The 21,049-nt window shown below is 41.0% G+C and overlaps 1 protein-coding gene across 1 annotated transcript in view; it reads left to right on the top strand.

Moving 5' to 3' along the window:
- LOC119858829 (solute carrier organic anion transporter family member 1C1-like) overlaps nt 1-18,897 on the top strand; it is an 86,443-nt gene extending 67,546 nt beyond the window's left edge. The window contains exons 10-15 of the mRNA XM_038410288.2: nt 9,944-10,139; nt 10,885-11,047; nt 12,174-12,358; nt 13,551-13,615; nt 16,896-17,013; nt 17,969-18,897. Coding sequence (XP_038266216.1) covers nt 9,944-10,139; nt 10,885-11,047; nt 12,174-12,358; nt 13,551-13,615; nt 16,896-17,013; nt 17,969-18,185 — 944 coding nt within the window. The 3' untranslated portion in view covers nt 18,186-18,897. The remainder of the gene's footprint in view (nt 1-9,943; nt 10,140-10,884; nt 11,048-12,173; nt 12,359-13,550; nt 13,616-16,895; nt 17,014-17,968) is intronic.
- The last annotated feature ends 2,152 nt before the right edge of the window (nt 18,898-21,049 follow it).

Here is a 21,049-nt window from a genome sequence, read left to right as displayed (position 1 = left end):
CTGATTTTCCATTCAGGCTGAGCTGTGCTCAGTGTAGGAATGTGGGAGGGTAGAGGCAAGGAAAAAGATGACATTGTGTCATCTTTACACTTCTCTTATTCTGGTTCAGTTCTGCAGCCTTTTACTTTATTTAAAGTGAATTTAGTAATGTTGTATTAAACCATTGTGGATTTGGCTCTGGTGGCTAGAGTTGCATGTTCAACAGAGTGAACGTTACCTCTGCTACTTGCTTCAGATTTAGAGTGTCTAAGAACATGTAAAGACCAAGGTTAGTGACCACACGCACATTCACACGTACAAGGTCTAGACTCTTTTACAAGTTTTGTTAAAGTTACAATTAAAGTTATGATTACCTAAGCATATAAAAAATTCTATAAAGACCTATGCACAAGTTAAAAATATTGTTAGACTCACACATCCTTAATGCTATTCTTAAGGTCTGATGGCTGCCTTGCCAATTGATCATCAGTAGAGGAATGGTTCCTGCTGGAGTTTCCCATAGGGAGCTCAGTTTTCCTAATCTGGGCACCCGCTTTTTATAATGTGATTCTGACTATACCCTGTTAGCATTTATGCACATAGTGCACCCTTCGGTTAGGGCATGTGTTAGAAAAATGTGACTACCAGATATCTTGTAAGCAAAAAATTACTCTGTTAATTTTTCACAGTCTCACCCATTGGTATATCTTTTCCCGTAATTTTGTGGGGGGATAGGGTCATTCTTTGGTCACTTACCTATGTCAAGCATTTCTTAAGTCTATAGCCTAGTAAGGCTAAGCTAAAATCTTACAGGCCTCAGCCTGTAGGCCTTGTGCTTCAGCCCTACTTACTTACATACCTACTATGTAATTATCCCTTCTAACTATTGGTCTACTTTATACTTCTATAATCCTACAATTTAACTCTATTTTGCATACAATGATTATATATGACATAACATGTTAGTTAATCATAACATCACACAATAAATGAACAATAAACTAAAATCATTGGCTACAGTTCCCAATGCAAGACATGACACAAGGTACAGAGGAACCATGGAGAAATCACTTAGACCTGGATCCTGCAGTGAGATTCATGTGAGCAGATAGTCCCTTTGGCCTGTGTGCTGCCCCGTTGACTTCAGTTTCCCCAGGGGCCTTCTGTGTAGATCTCACTGGTGGACTGGGGCCTCACTTGACATGTCTCCACTGAAGTTTCCATTTCAGAAGATTCTACTGTAATATCACAGCCTATATTCTAATTGAGGACCAGATTCTGCCCTCAGATACTCACCTGAAAATCCTACAGTGGGATAAGCATATAGGTGTCTGAGGGCAGGATTTGGCTCTGAATCTCACAGATTATTTACCAATAATTATGCCAAGCATTTTTTAAAATAAAATTGTATATTGTGTCTTTCAGATTTCTTTATATCTCTGAAAAGAGTATTGAGTAATAGAATTTATGTAACGTTTTTGTGTTGTTCACTATTACAATTCAGTAGCTTTGTTGGTTTCTTGACTTACAAACCAAAATACATGGAACAGCAATATGGTCAGTCAGCATCTAAGTCTAACTTTATAACAGGTGAGTGTTACAGTGCTTGGAAAAGTGTTTTGATGTGCATTTTATTGAGCATGGTGAGTTTTGGGGGAGTTTTTTGAAGGAAAAAAAGAGTCCCCTTTTGTGAGGAAATTATATAAAGCCACCATAAAGCCTGATTCTGTGGTGGACAGTTAGGGTGACTGTAATGTGTCTCTCTTTGTTTCCTTTACATGAGCCAAAATTGTAATAGGTGGCTGCCAGGATAAATTTACATGACACTTTGAATATATAGAATTGCTAAGGACTCTATTGTGGCTTTGTCATGAGCAACTTTGGAGCAGACAAACCAGGTGGCAGATCATGAGACATAACCTCAGAATATTACAGGCTATGTCTATACTTGTGTGCATAGCCAAGTACTGGATTATGTTCATAACATGTTCATACTTGTATGTGTTTCCCATATACACATACACAGGCATGCTGTGCTGGAAACTAGTATAAAGCTGTGCACACATGTATACCTGTGTCCACACTATCTCTGTAGGTATTTAATTTTAGCTCTTAATGTTTCAGGAACAGTGTTCCAGGATTGTGTGCATCACAGGGAGACACTCTGGGAACTGCTTTGTTGTGTTTTGTTGGTACAGTCCCCTGCTTTCAAACATTTGCCTATGGCACTTCCTGATCATGTTGCCCTTCAGTTATTGTCTACAAAACTAGGTGAAAAACATGAAGCAAAAGGATGATTATCTGGTTCTACTTCTGCTCCTTATTGCAGCCCAATGGTTATGCAGTGGAGTATGCACTCTGTGAGACGTGGGATGGAATTTGGCCAGCATTTTCTGACACATGGAAGATGGTGGACTTTTAAGGTCAATGACAATTCATTCAGCTCACATGGTACAGCTATGATGAACGCCAGTGTTGTCATGGTAGGCCCTTTAGTTGACCGTCACTTCTGATGCAGGAGAACTAGCACAGTGTGGTGAGATCATATTGCTTTGGAAACCTGGGATGACTAGTAGTGGCTTCAAAACTGCTGAATGAAGAAACACACCTTCATTGAGCTATGTGAAGAGCTTGCAACACCCTTCCAGCACACTGCATTCAAGGAAGCCAGACCGATTCAGAAGTGGGTTGTTATTGCCCTGAGGAAGCTTGCAACACCAAACAGCCATAGTCGGGGTTTGGAAAGTCCACTGTCAAGGTTGTCGTTGTGCAGATTTGTGAGGCAAATAATTTACCCATGGGTTGCCATAAGAAAAGTTCCAAAAATAATATATGACTTTCAGAGGATGCAGTTTCCGAACTGTGCAAGGACCATTGATGGCACTCATATCCAAATATTTTGCCCATCACAAGGGGCACAACCGAGTATGTGACCCAAAAAGGTTACCATTCAATTGTTCTGAAAGGCTTAGTAGACCACAGGGGCTTAGTAGACCACAGGAGGATAGGGATAGTATACAGAGACAAATTAGAGGATTGGGCCAAAAGAAATCTGATGAGGTTCAACAAGGACAAGTGCAGAGTCCTGCACTTAGGACGGAAGAATCCCATGCACCGCTACAGACTAGGGACCGAACAGCTAGGCAGCAGTTCTGCAGAAAAAAACCTAGGGGTTACAGTGGACAAGAAGCTGGATATGAGTCAACAGTGTGCCGTTGTTGCGAAGAAGGCCAATGGCATTTTTGGGATGTATAAGTAGGGGCATTGCCAGCAGATCGAGGGACATGATCGTTCCCCTCTATTCGACATTGATGAGGCCTCATCTGGAGTACTGTGTCCAGTTTTGGGCCCCACACTACAAGAAGGATGTGGAAAAATTGGAAAATGTCCAGAGGAGGGCAACAAAAATGATTAGGGGACTGGAACACATGACTTATGAGAAGAGGCTGAGGAAACTGGGATTGTTTAGTCTGCAGAAGAGAAGAATGAGGGGGATTTGATAGCTGCTTTCAACTACCTGAAAGGGGGTTCCAAAGAGATGGATCTAGACTGTTCTCAGTGGTAGCAGATGACAGAACGAGGACTAATGGTCTCAAGTTGCAATGTGGGAGGTTTAGATTGGATCTTAGGAAAAACTTTTTCACTAGGAGGGTGGTGAAACACTGGAATGCGTTACCTAGGGAGGTGGTGGAATCTCCTTCCTTAGAAGTTTTTAAGGTCAGGTTTGACAAAGCCCTGGCTGGGATGATTTAGTTGGGGATTGGTCCTGCTTTGAGCAGGTGGTTGGACTAGATGATCTCCTGAGGTCCCTTCCAATCCTGATATTCTATAATTCTGTGATTCATTAATACAAATGTGGGAAACACTAGAAAGGTTAATGATGCTGGGTGCTGAGGAGATCAAGAGTGTACTCAAAGTGGGGGAAAAGGGCTTTTTTATTTCCCAGAAATGATCTGGTTCTATACAGTGTGTCTGTGCCAACTTTTATTGTGGCATACCTGCTTCTGCTTTGGCTCATGAAACTGTACCCAACATCAATGACCCTGGAAAACAGGAATTCAGTTACAAGCTAAGTATCTGTAGACTGGTAATGGAGTGCACATTTGGTAAACTGAAAGCTTATTGGTGCTGCTTTTGTAGCTGTCTGGATGCCAACGTGGCAAACACTGTTCATATAATCATTGTCTGCTGTGTACTTCATAACATTTGTGAGATGGAGGGGAGTGTTTCCATCCTGAGTGATCTCAGGACAAGTCTGATTTACAACTCTGTACAGGCAGCTGGATTCCACCCATGTTCACACTGGTCCTGGTTCCCAATGGGAGAGGAAAATCAGTGATGCCATATGTGCATATATCTTGGCACAGCAGAGAGGCAGAGGATGACACCTGCCTGTGCCAAGGGACATCTATTCATCCTGTATAGCTGCAGGATATGCACATGAGGAAACATTGGTACTACTTACAGGACTACACAGCTTTGTGAGAGTTTTGTTCCCCTGTAGCCAAAGATCATTAGCCATTCATTCATGTGACATTGCGCACAGTAATGACAATTAACAGGGCACCTCTACTGGGTTATCACCTTGGTGCTGGGTTTGTGCTGTGGAGGGTGGCAACTGAGTTATTATGAGCTCATTGAGCAATGTTTTTGTCTACACTATTCACACTTCTTTAGAAACCTTGCTTATTTGGAGCACTTAAAGTTTTTAAATGAGCTTATGACTGTTTGCTTTGATGGGGAAAGTATTGCATTGTGCTTTTTGACTTTTTATTATCAGCAGAGTTAAGTGCAACTAAGGACTGTTATAGAGCACTAGTCCCTGGTACAGTTGAAATTCTTAAAATTTTGGCAAGGCAGGAAGGGGGTGTTTCTGTACAGGGTACTGCTATAGTTGGTTATTGCTGGCATGTTCCCTTTTTGTTCATTACTATTCTTTGGTTTTGATTTTCAACATGTCTAATAAAGCCTTTAAAAGATTGATTGACCCCTTTTCTATGCTTTGGATATCTACTAGGTTGAAAAATAGTAGTGGTTCCCTATCCCTTCTGTGTAATTGTGTGACTTAAAGTATTTTTGAACCTTAGGGGGATTCAAAACTATTGAATTATGATGACACCAGATTTTTACACACCATTCCATTAAATGAAGTAGGAAGCTTGCGGCCCATTCAAGAATGAAAAAGCACCTTCATTTCATCATTAGGAAGGAGGGCCAACACACAGTTAAACAAAACAAAACATTTACTAAAAGTATGAAGTAGAAGGTTCAATGGAAAGATTTTGAAATCAGAACAATAACATATAGTTAGCAAAGTATCTGTTTACTACTGATAACACAGCCCACAGTTTGTCTTTGCACTCATCTCCTTCCCCTCCTCATTAGAAGGGGTGAACGAAGTAGGACAATGACTTGTAGTGAGATCTGTGGATGTCTCTTGCAAAGGATTTTGGAGGCTGGTACACATTAGTGTTCTAGGACTACTGCAGGCTCAGTGTTCTCCTCCTACTCATTTGGGAGAGTTATTGCAACAGGATCGTCCAGCTCAGCAGCACCTGGTTGGCAGCCAGACACGGTGGCAGCAGCAGCAGATGGGATGATTGTGGGGTCTTGGCAGCAGGTGGATGCCTTACCCTTTCATCCATCAAATGAGCCTATCCATTAGAGAATGTTCCTGTTCCCTGTGGTGTGTCTCCATGTCCACAAACCAGTTCCTGCTGAAGAGACTGCTCCTCCAATGCTCTGGGGAATTCAAATTGCTCTTGGTTTCTCCAGTTTATGAGTAGCTCCTCCAGAATCCTTCTCTGTCTGTCTTTGCTGTCCCTGAGATGCTGCTCCTACCCTCCTGGTTCCATGGTTTCACTCTTGGGAGCTGAAAGTCCTGCCAGTTCTCAAAGAGAAGGAGAGCATTATGTTTTTGGCTTTTGTAATAAGCTGAGAAATCCCCCCACATAACATAACTTTGCTGTAAAGGCCCACAATTTTGTTACTTTTCAGCATTCCAGGAATGTAGCTGTCTCACTATCCTTGATTCTCAGAAACCTTTTGTGGTCCATGAGGAAGGAGCAGAGGCTGGTAATGACAAGAAAACCTATACTAGTGTTTGTAGCAATATAAAATGTTCAAGATGTTCAAATAGGAGTGTGGCGGTGGGATAATTCCTTCCAGAGGCTATGTTACCAGTTTACAGTTTCTTCCCTTAAGACTAGCCAACATTTGGAGAACATGGTTGTTTTCAGAGTATTAAAATGAAAAAGAGAAGTGGCTTTCCAGGCCTGTGAAGGAGAGTATGCCAAAGAACTGTTTCTGCTAATGGTCACCCCCACTACTACATATTGCCGAATGAAGGGGCTTGGTCAGCTATAAAGGTGGACCAGGCAGACTTGCACTGCTGGTGAACCTGAAGAATCAACTGGAGTTTTTGCTTCAACAGAAATTTGCTGAAATGTGCTTACAGGACGGGGAAGGAATTTGGCTAGAAATGGATGGAATTCTGAGCTGGAATACAGAGGTTTAATGGAAAAGGACATTGGAACCATGAACCATCCCAATACCTGACTTTGTGAGAAAATCCTGCCTCTATGCCTGCGTAGCAAAGGTGAAATGGAAAGGAAGAGAAAGAGACAATCTGTAACTTCATTAGGTTTCCTGAAGATACAGTTAAGCATCGCAACCTCTCACCTCAGATAACTGGAAAGGGAAACAGCACTACACTGTTTTCTCCAACCGCCAGACCAGTCCCTTCTGCCACCCTCACTAGCCCTGGCTCGTGCAGCATAGCTCTGGGTGGTGACAGGGTAAAGACAGGGACTGTAAAGACTTCGTAATCTTCCAAGGCAGAAAAGATCACTGCTACTAACTTTTCATTCAACACCCAACTGTAAATTTTCCTCAACTGTGTGCTGGTCCCTTCCACATCCAGTCCTTCCTCCCCTGAAAAAAAAAGAAGCTTTAGAAGCCAAATGCATAATTGTGGTTCATCAGAAATCAATAAAGTTATTGATTTAGAACTCTGTCTTGTTTGAGGACCATTTCGGAGGTGGAGCAGAGAGGGGACTGGATGGAGGAAGGAAAGTTGAAGGTGTTTGGTAAGGGGATGGATCATAACAGTGCCATGTCTTCAGCACTGTAGTAATGCATGGTCTATTATCCAGGGAAGAAAAATCAGTGCACAGTAGTTCAAAAGTCCTTGTCCTTAAAATAGGGAATTTAGCACCAGAGCAAGAGGGGATATTGCTGTGGCATGTGGATACCCACTATAACTCACCAGCCTGGGGTTCTGGTTCCTGGCACGGCTTGGGATCCTCCTCAGGTTTGTAATGGGATGTTTCTTCAACCTGCTTCTCTGGGAAAAGATGCAGAATCTCATGCTCTTCATCCTCTGGGTCTTTCGGGGCATCTTGTGTGGTCCCTGTTGCCTCCTTGCTCTGGCACACATCAATGTACTGTTGGACAATGAGGCCTCAGGGTTGAGGAAGGAATCATGAGCCACTTCAGGCTCTGTGCTGGAGGTCCTTGAAAGCATGAGTCAAGCTCCTTGTAGAAAACGCATGTATGATAAGCACTTCCAAACCTACTACTTCCTGTACAGGAGCCTCAAGTGCTTCATGCATTCATAGCACTGAGCCAGACTCTGTGCAATTTCCTGGTACAGGTGAATGTTCCTGCTGCTCTGGCTGAAATTAAGGAGGATGATATGCTGTTTCCACACACTGATCAGCTCCATGGGCCAAGTGACTGCCTTGTTGAGGTATCATTTGAAAACTCATACAGTAGAACCTCAGAGTTACGAACACCTCAGGAATAGAGGTTGTGCATAATTCTGATCTTTCATAACTCTGAACAAAACATTATGGTTGCTCTTTCAAAAGCTTGCAGCTGAATACAGCTTTGAAACTTTACTATGCAGAAGAAAAATGCTGCTTTAAACCATCTTAATTTAAATGAAACAAATACAGAAACAGTTTCCTTACCTTGTCAAATCTTTTTTTAAACTTTCCTTTTGTTTTTTATTAGTTTATGTTTAACACAGTGCTGTACTGTATTTGCTTTTTTCTTTTTTGTCTTTGCTGCTGCCTGATTGCGTACTTCTGGTTTCCAAATGAGGTGTGTGGTTGACCGGTCGGTTCGTAACTCTGGTGTTCGTAACTCTGCAGTTCTATTGTAATTTGCTGATCATTATTGTCCTGGTAAAATATGTGTGGCAACATTGTATGTAAAGTTATCAGATTCTACTGTGTGATGGTACTAAGACAAATTCCAAATTGTGAGAGCAGTCACAAAGCAGTTTTCTAGAGACAAAAGGCTAGCCAACACCCTAGCCAAGTGTCATCAAAATCAAAAATGACCCATCACTTGGTTAAATGGCGATTCTTTGGATGGAAAAAGGATGTGGGGGAAAATCTACATTTTTACAAAGAAACAACTGAGGGGTCCCATCCACGTAGACTTTCTGTTTCCTAAACCTCAGCTAAAGGTGATTCTCAAAGAAGAGAAAAACATATAAGAAGGGGGAGCAAATGACCCAAAACATCTCTCTCTACCTTCAGCTCTATTCACGGCATCAACAACACTTAAAGAACAAAGGAAGCATCACTGGACTGGGGAGGGATCCTGACTGAAAGGAATTCAGTTAGGAAGACTGCTGTGAGAGAGATCTTTGCTTTGAATTCATCTAAATCATTGTATTTGGATTGAAGTGTTTGGGAAATTCTATTTGGAATAACAGGATTTGTCCTTGGGGGAAGAGGTGGAGTGGGGGCAGGGTCTGAACTGGAGCGGGTGAGCGGGCACACCCAGGGAAATGAGGAAGCTGGCACCTGTGGTCCAGATAATACCCTGGGTAATGTCACACACCCGTAAAGACTGCAACAGACAACTGTTCTGCCGGGGGCAGTGCAGCACACTACTACCAGTGCACAAGGTGACAGAGACCTAGGTTTTGTAAGGGTCAGGAAGAAAAGCATTCAGTGCATTGAAACTAGAACTGAAGGACTATTGAAACTTGAAACCTGGTAGATGCTCCTCATTTCCATTCACACTGCAAACTGGCACAGCTATGGGGCTGTTCCACAGCTAAGGTGTGTACTTGCTCACACCCTCAGGCATGCTAGCTTATGTGCCCTCTGCTCACCTTAAGACACATGCTTCTGGGGTTTAAGTGTGGACATTGGGATGGAGGGGTTACATCACAAACCTGCACATGGACACATACATAGTTGCTAGTGTAGATGTCTGTCACTGTCTGCCTCCTGGTGTCCCCACTGCCCTGATTGGGGTGGTACTCCACATTGGGCCTCTGCATGGTGCAGTGCATGTCACCCAACATGCTGGAGCAATTATTCTGGCTGATACTTTGGAGGGGGCAAAGCTAATGCTCCTTCCAGTGGGAGGGAAAAATTTAGCTGTTCTCCAGATCTAACTTCCTCTTCCTTGCTGCAACCTATGGTACAGGTAGTCAACACAAGGGCAAAAGGAGGTGCCTTATGCTCCCTTACCCTCTCATAGGTTTCAGAGTAGCAGCCGTGTTAGTCTGTATTCGCAAAAAGAAAAGGAGTACTTGTGGCACCTTAGAGACTAACAAATTTATTAGAGCATAAGCTTTCGTGAGCTGTAGCTTATTAGAGCTTATGCTCTAATAAATTTGTTAGTCTCTAAGGTGCCACAAGTACTCCTTTTCTTCTTACCCTCTCATGATGCTGCATGAGTTGGGACAGAGTTTGGTCCTTTAATTACATAGATCTAGATGTAATTTTCACAGGTTCATTGACAAAAGTATTAGGGGAGATTCTTGAGCCCTTGAAACGTCATGGTATTTTGAGACATACGAAATAAATGGATGAAATTTTTCAGGCAGTATGTTATGAAAATTTTCACCAATTTCAATCAGCTCGTGTTAAATCAGTTGTGTGTGACAGAATATGACTACGCCTCTCCAGTATCCCTCCTTTCTCTTTTATTACAGGAGTAACTGCTTTACCCACTGTAAGCATTGGGATTTTCTTAGGAGGGCTCATAATGAAGAAATACAAAATGGGCATGATTGGAGCTACAAAATTTGGATTTGGGATGTCACTGATGGCTTTTCTCATAACCCTCTCACACTTTTTTGTGGGCTGTGAGAACCATGTAGTGGCGGGATTGACAGTATCTTATGATGGGTATGTATACATCTTATGTAAGATACAGCACATTTCCTTTCTCTGGTAGCAGAGAAGCATTACAAATAGCATAATGTTTTGTCATGATTGAATACAAACACACCATTTTAGTACTTAGTGTATCTTCCACAAATATTGAAGGATTATACCATTAGAAAATGTCAGATTCTAAGTTTGTATAAATTGTAATGGAGCTAGATTGATTTACACCAGATGAGAATGTAGCCCTCTTTTTATACTGATATACTTTGTTTGAAAGTTACATACTGCTACTGGGGGGGCTTCATAATTGCATCAGTTTGGGGTATGGATCTTAATTGAATAACTGTGTCAGTGTGATTCATGTATAAAATGAATAAGTTTTAGGGTGTGGTTTTAGGCAGCTAGAATGGTGGGACTGGACACAGATAGTGTCAAGAATTTCACTGTGTGTTAGAACTAAAGGTCTGGCTTTTCTGGGCTATAACGGGCAGAAATCCCTTTCTTTGTCATAGAATTTTTCATAAACCAGTAGTCATCTGTATTTCAATGTGTGTGAGATGGAAGCTGAGGCCACAAGATCAATGTTACAAGAACAGGAACAATTTAATCTTGTTTACCTGGGGGAATATTAGTTTAGTTCTATAATAATGAGGATACCAAGTAGGAGTGAAAGACAAATTTGCTATATTGTCCTTTAATGTTTAATTGAAAGACGCATTTTGTAATAAAACAATGTTATGCCTTTGTAAATTTACCTCATAAGCAAACCAGTTGCACGTCATGAAACTGCCTTATTTTCTGTCTGCAACTCTGACTGCAAATGTGCCACGAACCAGTGGGATCCTGTCTGTGGAGACAATGGAATCACATATATGTCAGCTTGTCTTGCTGGATGCAAGACTTCGACAGGACATGGGAAGAACACAGTAAGCCATTTTTTTCCTATCTTTTTTGCTTAAGAACATTGGTGTATTAGTGATGTATATTTAGAAAAGATCTAATCAGTTACAGAGCAAGAGGAACTGTCATGTATTTGCAAAAAGAAAAGGAGTACTTGTGGCACCTTAGAGACTAACAAATTTATTAGTTAGTCTCTAAGGTGCCACAAATACTCCTTTTCTTTTTGCGAATACAGACTAACACGGCTGCTACTCTGAAACCTGTCATTAAACTGCATTATATGATTCAGCCATTAGGCGGTGCTGTGTGTAAAATACCTTATTTAAGCTAATCTTTAGCCCTACCGGGCAGAGCATTAAAGGATTCTATGGCAAAGACACCTGGTGTGTATCTCTGAGAAATAAGCTCTGTAGTCAGCGGAGCCGTCCCTAGGGTATGGCAAATCGGGGCATCCGCTCCGGGCCCCGTGCTTTGGGGGGCCCCACAGGAGGTGGGCGGGGAGGTGAGGTGGGTGGGTGAGTGAGTGGGGTGAGGAGACAAATGGGGAGGCGAGCAGCAGGCAGGTGGAGGGGGTGGTGACTAGGAGCCCCATGCCGATCAGTGCCTTCCCCTCCCTCCCAGCGCCTACCACCTGGCATAGATCAAACATTTTGCGGCGTCAGGCAGCGCTGTGGGGGGGAGGAGGGAGGAGCAGGGGCACAGCAAACTCGGGGGAGGGGGTGGAACTGGGTGGGAAAGAGGTGGGGTGGAGGTGGGGCTGGGGTGGGGCCTTAGGGGAAGGGGTGGAATGGGACAGGGCCTGGGCGGAGCCAGGGAGAGCACCCCCCCACCCCACCCAGCAGATAGGCATCAAGTTTCTAATGTCCCGGGCCCTGACCCCACAGGGACGGCCCTGGTAGTCAGTCTATAATTGATACAGAAGCTTGACCTGCTCGTAGAAGCCTTGCAACCGACTATGTACAAGAAGTACATGGCACATAGGAAAGAAACTACTGAACATTGAAACCTCTGAGAAATGCAAACAAGAGCTGGTTAGAGGCTCCTGCTGTGTTTACCTGGGTCATGTTTTCATGTGAGGTTTTGCTTGTATTTTAATGCTGTATGTCCTATTGCATTAATGATATACCGACAAATCAAAATTGTGTCTTTTAGGTGTTTCATAACTGCAGCTGCATGAAAATTACAGGTTCACAATCAGGAAATACCTCTGTAATTCTGGGACAATGTCCAAAAAGTGATGACTGCTCAAGAAAGTTTATTTATTATACAGTAATACAAGTTATAAGTGCCTTTTTCTATTCTTTAGGAGGCACCCCTTTATACATAGTTATGTTTAGGTAAGTGAAACCAAAATAATTATTTTAATATCACTAAGGGCTTTTCCCATCATGGGAGATTTAATTTCCCCAAATTACACTTTCTTGAAATCTAACACACTTTTACTGCTGTCTTCTCTGAATCCATTTTTAATTATGAAGAATTAAATCAGCTGGTGGACACTACCACCAAATTTAACTATTACATTCATACGTTACAGTCAATTTCTCCATGTTTCTATTAATCTGACCCACATTGGCTTTTACATCTGAATTTTTTGTTTGTAGCACAGAAAATAATTAGATCTGTTTCTGTGATTAAAAGCTACAAACACAAATGGTTCTGTAGTTTGTATAAGTAGACTGAAGAACAAAAGAAAGTCCAGCTGAAACACACTTTGTTGACGCTGTTTCTTTATGTGAAGAGATGGATAAAAGCTTGGTAGTAAGAAAGGTTGGTCACTATGAAATCCCAAAGGCAATCTGGAAGCAAAATCAGTGGGAATTCTAAAGAGTTCTAAAAATTACTTTGTCATATATGAATATGCAGAAAGAGGTGCTAATGTAGTATGTAGATAAAGTTGTTATTTAAGAAGGTGGTTTTTCATGACAATAACTTCAAAGGGATCCAACACAGTATGGGTATATAATTAACTCAGAACCCTTGTCAGATTCCCTTGTGGCAGCAGTTTAGTTTAATCTCTTGGAAATTAGTTATACATCAATTTGAGTGGCATGTTGCTTTGCATCTTTGCTAAGAATGTGGCTCTTGAAAACACAGCTTTTAGGAATGACATTACAATGTTACAAGATGTTGCTCCAATTATGCCATTTCTAGAAGTTTTGCCCCAGGGCAATATCATAGTCCCCATCACTTCATAATGCTCATAATGAAAAGGCAATAGAACAGGTATTTAGGGATACCCTCTTCTGCAAAACATGGGTAGAAGGTGCCAGTATTTCATATAGATTCACCTCACTAATTATGTGCAGTACATTGGCTTCCCAGTGAATATTCAATGGAGAGTAATTGATTAGTTCACTTTTCTCACATCATTTAATGTGTTTTTGGCAAATGTATGAGACAGCTTTCTTCTGAAGTTTTGTATTCTGTCATTAAGAATAATAATTCTATGGGGAAATAATAAATTTTAATGAGTGCATCTAGGTATTATGGAGACATATTATTGTGACTGACATCTATCTATTTTAGGTGTGTTCACGCAGAGCTGAAATCTCTTGCAGTTGGTCTGTACACGCTCATTATGAGAGCCCTAGGTAAGATAAATTATTCCGACTACAGTATTTGAGTTTTTTAGATACCTTTGAGTGTCTGTGTGGCTTTAAATGACACCAAGTGCATTCGCAAAACAGATGCACAATTTGGCAGTGCTATTATTATTAATAGTACTAGTGGGAGTAGTAATAGTACTGTAATACCAAGCCCCAGCCATCAAGCAGGACCCCACTGTGCTAGGCAGTGCACAAACAAAAAACAAAAAGACAGTCCCTGTGTCAGATTCTGGGCTGCTCCTGGATGTCCAAGATGTGGCCAAGAGCATATTTTTGCAATTGCACCTGACAAAACCACCTTTCCTCTCTGATTTGGACCTTGCCACAATTACCCATGCCTCACCTCGAGATGAGATTGCTGTAATACGCTGTGCATGGGCCTGCACCCTGGCACCATTCAGAAGCTGATGCTATTTCACAGAATGCTGCAGCCTGCTTATTAAGTGGAATTGCACATCAGGCCAGCGCTCCACAATCTGCCCTGGCTTCCAATAAGCTTCTGGGTGGAATTCAAGGCATTCATTCTAACCTATAAAGAGCCCTAAAAGGTTAGGGCCCTGGTTGCCTGGAAGATGGCCTCTCGTCCTGTGACATACTGCCGCAGTTGAAATCAGAAGAGAGAGTCAAATTGGAGCTCCCTTAATATAAACAAGAGGGAACTGCTGGCAGGTTGTTATCTGTGAAGGGTCCTCCATTTTGGAACTTAATCCCCTCATTGGTCCATCAGAGCCCAGAATGTTCCAGACATGCTATAACACCTATCTTTTCTCTCTCTCCTCCAAGGCAGTGAGGAGGGAGTGGGTTGAGGTGTAGGTGCTGGAACTAGGGGTGCGGCAACACCCCATGGCTTGAAGTGGTTTCCATCCAGGGCAGGAATGGTGTCCCTAGCCTCTGTTTGCCAGAAGCTGGGAATGAGCGACAGGGTTGTATCACTTGATGATTACCTGTTCTGTTCATTCCCTCTGGAGCACATAGCATTGGCCACTGTCGGAAGACAGGATACTGGGCTAGATGGACCTTTGGTCTGACCCAGTAGGGCCATTCTTATGTTCTTATGTTTACAGTTTGGTTCAGTGGCTCCCAGCACCCCCACTATACAAATTGTTCCAGCACCACTGGGCTGAGGTGGATATGGTTATAGGCAATTCTTTGTTTGTTTGTTTTTGTGATTTTTAATTCATGGGACAGGTGCCTACAGCACTATCCAAAAATGAAAAAATGTGTAAGAAGAAGTGTCATAATGGTTTTCTAGTTTTCAGACCAAGCTATATCAGATTATAAAAGTCCACACTCCCAGTTTGTTTAGGGCCATAGAAAGTAGAAATGGACCTGCAGAAGCAGATCACAGATACACTCATAAGAGCAGAATATGTACATGTAGCCCTCTGGATAGAATATACAGAGAATACACTCCTTTTAGATTAAACCAGTGTTTCCTATATAGGAGTGCAATATTTTAATGCAGAAAAAAAGCTGGCACAAACATGGTTCAGTACAGGATTGGAATCCTGGTATTATTAAAGTTGATGCCAAAATTCCCATGGATTGTAACAGGGCCAGGATTTTTTAAAATTATTTTACGGGGGTAAAGGGCAGCACAGTGCAGAGCAAGCCGGAGTGGAGGATGCAATGCCAGATGCATCTTGCTCTTCCTTTGGCCAGTCACAAGAATTTCTAAATTTTTTCATAGTGTGAACTACAGTATAATACAAAGATTGTGCCAAGTATAATTGCCCCACTCATTTGCAAGGCACAGACCAACTCTCATTCCATTCAGAGACACAAAATCCCAGTGGCACATATAGCATCTGGGACAGTTATTTTAGGAATGTGTACATCAATTTTTAGTTGTCCTCAGTGCAGTAAATGTTTTGTCCTATTTTGAAAAAATAATTACATTGAGTAAACTTTTCAAAGGTACCTAAAGCCCATTTTCAAAAGAGGAGCCTAAGTTCCACTGACTTTCAATGAGATTTAGATTCCTAAGTGCCTACATCACTCTTAGAAATAAATAGGACTTTGACTGCTAAATTACTCAGGCCCAGCTTTTGAGAAGTATTTCGGCTTTGTTCTGCTCAGTATTGCAACATATACCTGACTTTGTAGCTTAAGTCTCATTGAAAGTCAGTGGGACTTAGGCTTCTAGGCCTAGATTCACAAAGGTACCTAAACTCCTAAATCCCAGACTCAGGTGCTTAAAATCTCTTAAAATGCTCCATTGCATTTCACAAAATTGCCATCAAACATTGTAGGCACCTAAAATCATTTGGCACCTAAGGTTTCAGGTTGAAAGTTCCCTCAGCACCCATCTGAACATGTGTGCTGCTACTCACTCTAGTCGTCTGGACACTCATCTCCCGCATAAGCCCCTGAGCGATTCACAAACAGGGGAAGCTAGGAGTTTGCTGGCCTGACTCATGTGTGGGGCCCAATCCAATTGGTGTGCTCAGAGGACAGCTACCGAATCAGGTCCCATTTAAAATCTGGCCACTGGAGGAGAAGATAGTGCCCACCTTATGCCTTTTAGCCCAGCAGTTAGAGCACTCACCTATGAGGTGGGAGACCTGGATTCAATCCCGCCTGCTATTGAAGGGGCAGAAAGGATTTGAACACTAACCACTGAGCTATGGGCTATTCTGCTGTGGGTCTCAGTCTCTCTATGAGAGGGGTAGGGCTTAGCACACACCCATCTTGGCAACATCTCCCATTGGATAGCTCCCCACCTAGCATGCTGGCTTATAAGAATCACATTCTAAGGCGCCTGTCTCTCCCCATGCATTATATAGGAGCCTAGGTGCCCAACTCAGCTCTTTGTGAATCACAGTGTTGGTCTAATGATTTTCTAGGGGCCTAAAAGTGTAGAGGCTCAGCATGAGGTCCATGGACCAAGTCCTGAAAACCGCTGCAGCAATTGAGCTGCCAACCACCAGTGCTTTACAGAACAGTTTGGGAACTGCTGAGCTAATACATGCTGGAGAAAGCCTTGTGTGTCACCACAGGCTGATAGCTTGGCCAGGCCCTCTAGGTGTCAGACCACGTCACTGTGGAGCTCCAAACAGCACCAAAAGTGGTCACCCAGCTCACTATTCTGAAGAATCCTGTCCAATTTCTATAAAGGGAAGAAGCAGCTCCCTATAGCCCACTGCCCACCAGAGCACTACAGGACAGGGCAGGGTTGGAGCTTAGTATGAAAATGCTATTATATTTTCTAAAGTCGTGCCTCATAATATGACATAGTGATATATTTTTGAATGTTTTATTGCAGCCGGAATTGCAGCCCCCATTTATTTTGGTGCATTAATAGACAGGTCATGCTTGAAATGGGGAAGCGGAAGCTGTGGGCAGCGAGGAGCTTGTAGGATATATGATTCTGATGCATACAAGTAAGTTAAATCAAAACACAGCGTGGTTGTGAGTTTCTTTTCTGCATCAGGACTCTAAATTATTTGATGCTCTGGCCCTGGTCATCTAATTTTGGCTTCACCTTCATACAGGTCAGTACAGGATCTCAAATGTCAAGAAATCTTCAGACTAACTACTCTTGGGGCCAAATCCTAAAGTCTCTACTCAGTTCTTTATATAGGCCTTACTCATTCAGGCAAAACTCTCATTGACATCAATGACTGAGTCTTTCCTGAATAGTGGATATACTTTCTATACTTTGGACCAGCTCAGAAATCCATAGTCATGATGTGATTCACAAGCAGGAATAGAAAAGACATCCAAATTCACAGTGCCTACCATGCACATTGGGAAGACTGCCAATTTTGCTTTATTGGCCATGTTTAATGTGTGAACAAATGAAAAATAAAAGCTATTGGGCAGCTGAGGACATTGTAGAGAAATGCTTTTTAAGCACAACCAAAAAATATCTGCCTGAAGAATACTCAAAGCAACTGTTTTTTTTCACATTTGTTTTATTTCATGCAACTCTTGATGGCCACACATTTGTGGAGGATTTTTATTTATATGCAGAGTAGCCAGGATTAGGGAGCCCGTGACACATACAGGTGCTGCAGGAATCCTGGCCCCTGAAGCTTCTACAAATTCAGCAGGAGTAGAAGAGAAATGATTGATTATTACTGTACACATATTTTCAAAGGCATAAATCATAGTGTAAACAAACAGTGAAAATGTCCACTTTATAGCACCATTCACAAGGTCGCTTTAGATTTTGTCTCCTTAACTATTGTATATTAAAGAGTTCAGGGACTACTGTGCATTTTTGATTTTTGTACCATTCCTGAAAAGATCCGTTTATAAGTAATGTTAGTACTTGCAGTTCTTTTGAAGTTTGTTTGTATTAGGAGAACTGCCTTTTGTCTTCTCCCTTCACAGGTATACCTACCTTGGCCTAATAGCAGGTTTCAGACTACCATCCTACTTCTTAGCTTTCCTGTTTTATACAATGGTGAAGAAACAGTACCAAGCAAAGGGTCCCAAATCCACAGAAAACGGAGGGCAAGAAAGCGTTCCTATGAACAAAGAAACTAACTCAAAGAGCAGTGAATATTTATCAAGTTCTTCTGATGTGGAAAAAGAATCATGTATTTAGAAAAACTACTTACGTCCATGTTGCATGAATCCGGACAGCATCTTTTAAAATCAACTTTCAGAATGTCCTGAACAATAACACTGCTCAGAATGAAAAACCAGAATGAACACATAGTCAATGACAAGGGCAGTTAGGTGCACATATGATTTATATTTAACTATCTTATATGAACCTGCTTATCAATGACACACACAACAAATTCCATTAATTAACTAATGAAGGAAAATCCTGTTTTGCATTGCTAATTGCAACTGTTTGTAATTTTTAAATGGCTTGAATGTGGTTTCTGGCACGGTAACTGCATTCCAAATACTACTCTGGAAGGCCCCAGTCGTGCCCACAGATCCACCTGTACTGAGTACCACTGAAGTCAAAAGGACTTTGCGTAGTTGCAAGGGTCTGCACAGTACAGTAAGAAGCTAATGTAGTTTTCTGATCTCTGGCCTGCCAGGGAATAGCTAGGTGGAAGGCCCAAACCCTCTTTTCCCCCTGCGTCCTCAGGGACACTCAACTTGAAAAATCATATTTCCAACTGAAAATGTTGTGCCTACTAACGTTGTAAGGAGAGCTGGTTATCAAATGGAATTTCTGTTCCATCAGAAACTCCAGCATTTCAAATTTTGCTTTCATCCTGAATTGGAACAAAAAGTTGAAATTTCAAGATTTTTACTGTGAAATGAAAATGTCAAAATATTTTGTTTAGGAAACATCAAAACAACCTTATTGAAACATTTGGTTTTGACATAATTTCAACTTTTTTGTCATATTACATTATCATTTATAATATAAATGTCATAATATTTTTACTTTTATATTATATTGCTTTTATAAATGATAATATGATATAAACTTGAAACAATAAAGTCAAAATAAAACATTTTGACCTTACTGAAACAAAACATGTTAACTTTATCAAAATGAAATATTTTCACCTTATCAAAACAAATCATTTCATTAATTTCCTGTTGAAAATGTTGATGAAATCAATATGTTCCTACAAAATGTTTCAATTTCATTGAATCAGCATTTTCCAAACTGTTCTACTGGAAAATTTTCAACTGGCTCTAGTTGTAAGAAGCACCTAAGTTTGCTGTAAATGAAATAACTGAAAAAAATCAATTACTTTTCTTTACTTAGTAGATTTTGACAGTACTCTGTGTATACTCAGTTTCACTGTTCCTCTGCCTAAAAGGAGCTCTCTAGACATCCACAGGAAAGCAGCAAAACTTGAATAATTTATTTTTAAAGAATGCAAAAAAACTCTCCACAACAAACCGGGACCTATGCTTTCAAGATTTCATTTTCAAAACTAGCAGTTTAAAAAAAAAAAAAAAAAAAAGGCAATTTTCAAAAGCACCTCTGAGGAAGTCAGTGGAACTTGTCCTCCTAACTTACATGCTTTTGGAAAATCCCACCCCATTGCAAAAGCATTAAAATTCAAAGTTTACCACAATTTTACTAATATTAAAGCCAAAAAAAGACCAGCTTCTGATACTCTTCTTACTGTTTTGTATTAGCTTATTCCAAATTTATCACATTACTTTCAATGAAACTACCCATGAAGTAAATTATGGGGCACTGATTTAGGTGTCTAAATATGGACTTAGGAGTCTAATTGTAGGCACCTAATTTTGAAATCGTGACTGATTCATCCATCATATCTTTAAGTGCATTGATAATTATTTTATTATTTTTCTTTTTAAAAGAAAGTTTAAAATGAAGATTATTAAGTGAGTTAAAAGTTATAGCATTTTATAAAAATTAGACTAAATTATTTACTAAATTGATCAGTGAAATATTTTCTGCTTTGTAGTGACTTTGTTTTCAAAGCAAAACCCAGACATTTTAGGCTATTTTATTCTGAAGCTGACTTCTGTTACTGTGCCATATAACAGCCAGTAGAGGGCACTCAAAGAATAATAATATTAACTACCAGACTATTGGAGCCCAAATCTATCATGTTTGTCACATACCAAATCCTAATCCTCATTGTTTTTAGGAAAGTTGAGCTCTAGATTTCTTTGAGACAGTCTATAATATCAGTTTCAAAATCATTGCTAAACCTAAACAATATCCTAGACTAGAGACTTCCTTTTGATCAGCATATTTAAAATACTGTTGAAGTAGCTTTTCATCATGCTATTGGATTCAATCCTATTAGAATCCCTTAGGTTTGGTAGCTGTTTTAGACATCAAGTGCCTGAAACTTCCCTACAATTAGGGTGTTGCTTGAATAGGGATCACAGCACTGGAGTCCAAGACTTGACATTGAAACATAAAATAACCTTTTCCCTTATGCATGAATTTCCATTTGTCTCATTTTTGGACTTATGAATGCAATAAAACAAAACTGTAAAGAAATTACTAATGTTATTACCACACACAATTCTATATTAGCATATGTGTAATCCACACACCTTCTGTATGTGGTGGTCTATCCCCTCTAATGGTACCGAGACCACTTAGAGATGAATGAATCTACTCTACAGCCTTAGTTAAGAGCCAATGTCTGGGTTCGCAAAAAGAAAAGGAGTACTTGTGGCACCTTAGAGACTAACAAATTTATTTGAGCATAAGCTTTCATGAGCTACAACTCACTTCATCACAAATTTTTTTGAGCATAAGCTTTCATGAGCTACAGCTCACTTCATCCGATGAAGTGAGCTGTAGCTCACGAAAGCTTATGCTCAAATAAATTTGTTAGTCTCTAAGGTGCCACAAGTACTCCTTTTCTTTTTGTGAATACAGACTAACACGGCTGCTACTCTGAAAAATGTCTGGGTTTTAGCTCATGCAGTAGAGACTCATGCATTTAGCTCTGGAGATCCCAGATTCGATCCTGATGACCAGGGTCTGTCAGCATT

This window comes from Dermochelys coriacea, chromosome 1 (genome assembly GCF_009764565.3).
Source record: "Dermochelys coriacea isolate rDerCor1 chromosome 1, rDerCor1.pri.v4, whole genome shotgun sequence".
NCBI classification, from domain to species: domain Eukaryota; kingdom Metazoa; phylum Chordata; order Testudines; family Dermochelyidae; genus Dermochelys; species Dermochelys coriacea.
The sequence above is the reverse complement of the archived record's forward strand: the minus strand, read 5'-3'. Positions and strand labels throughout refer to the sequence as shown.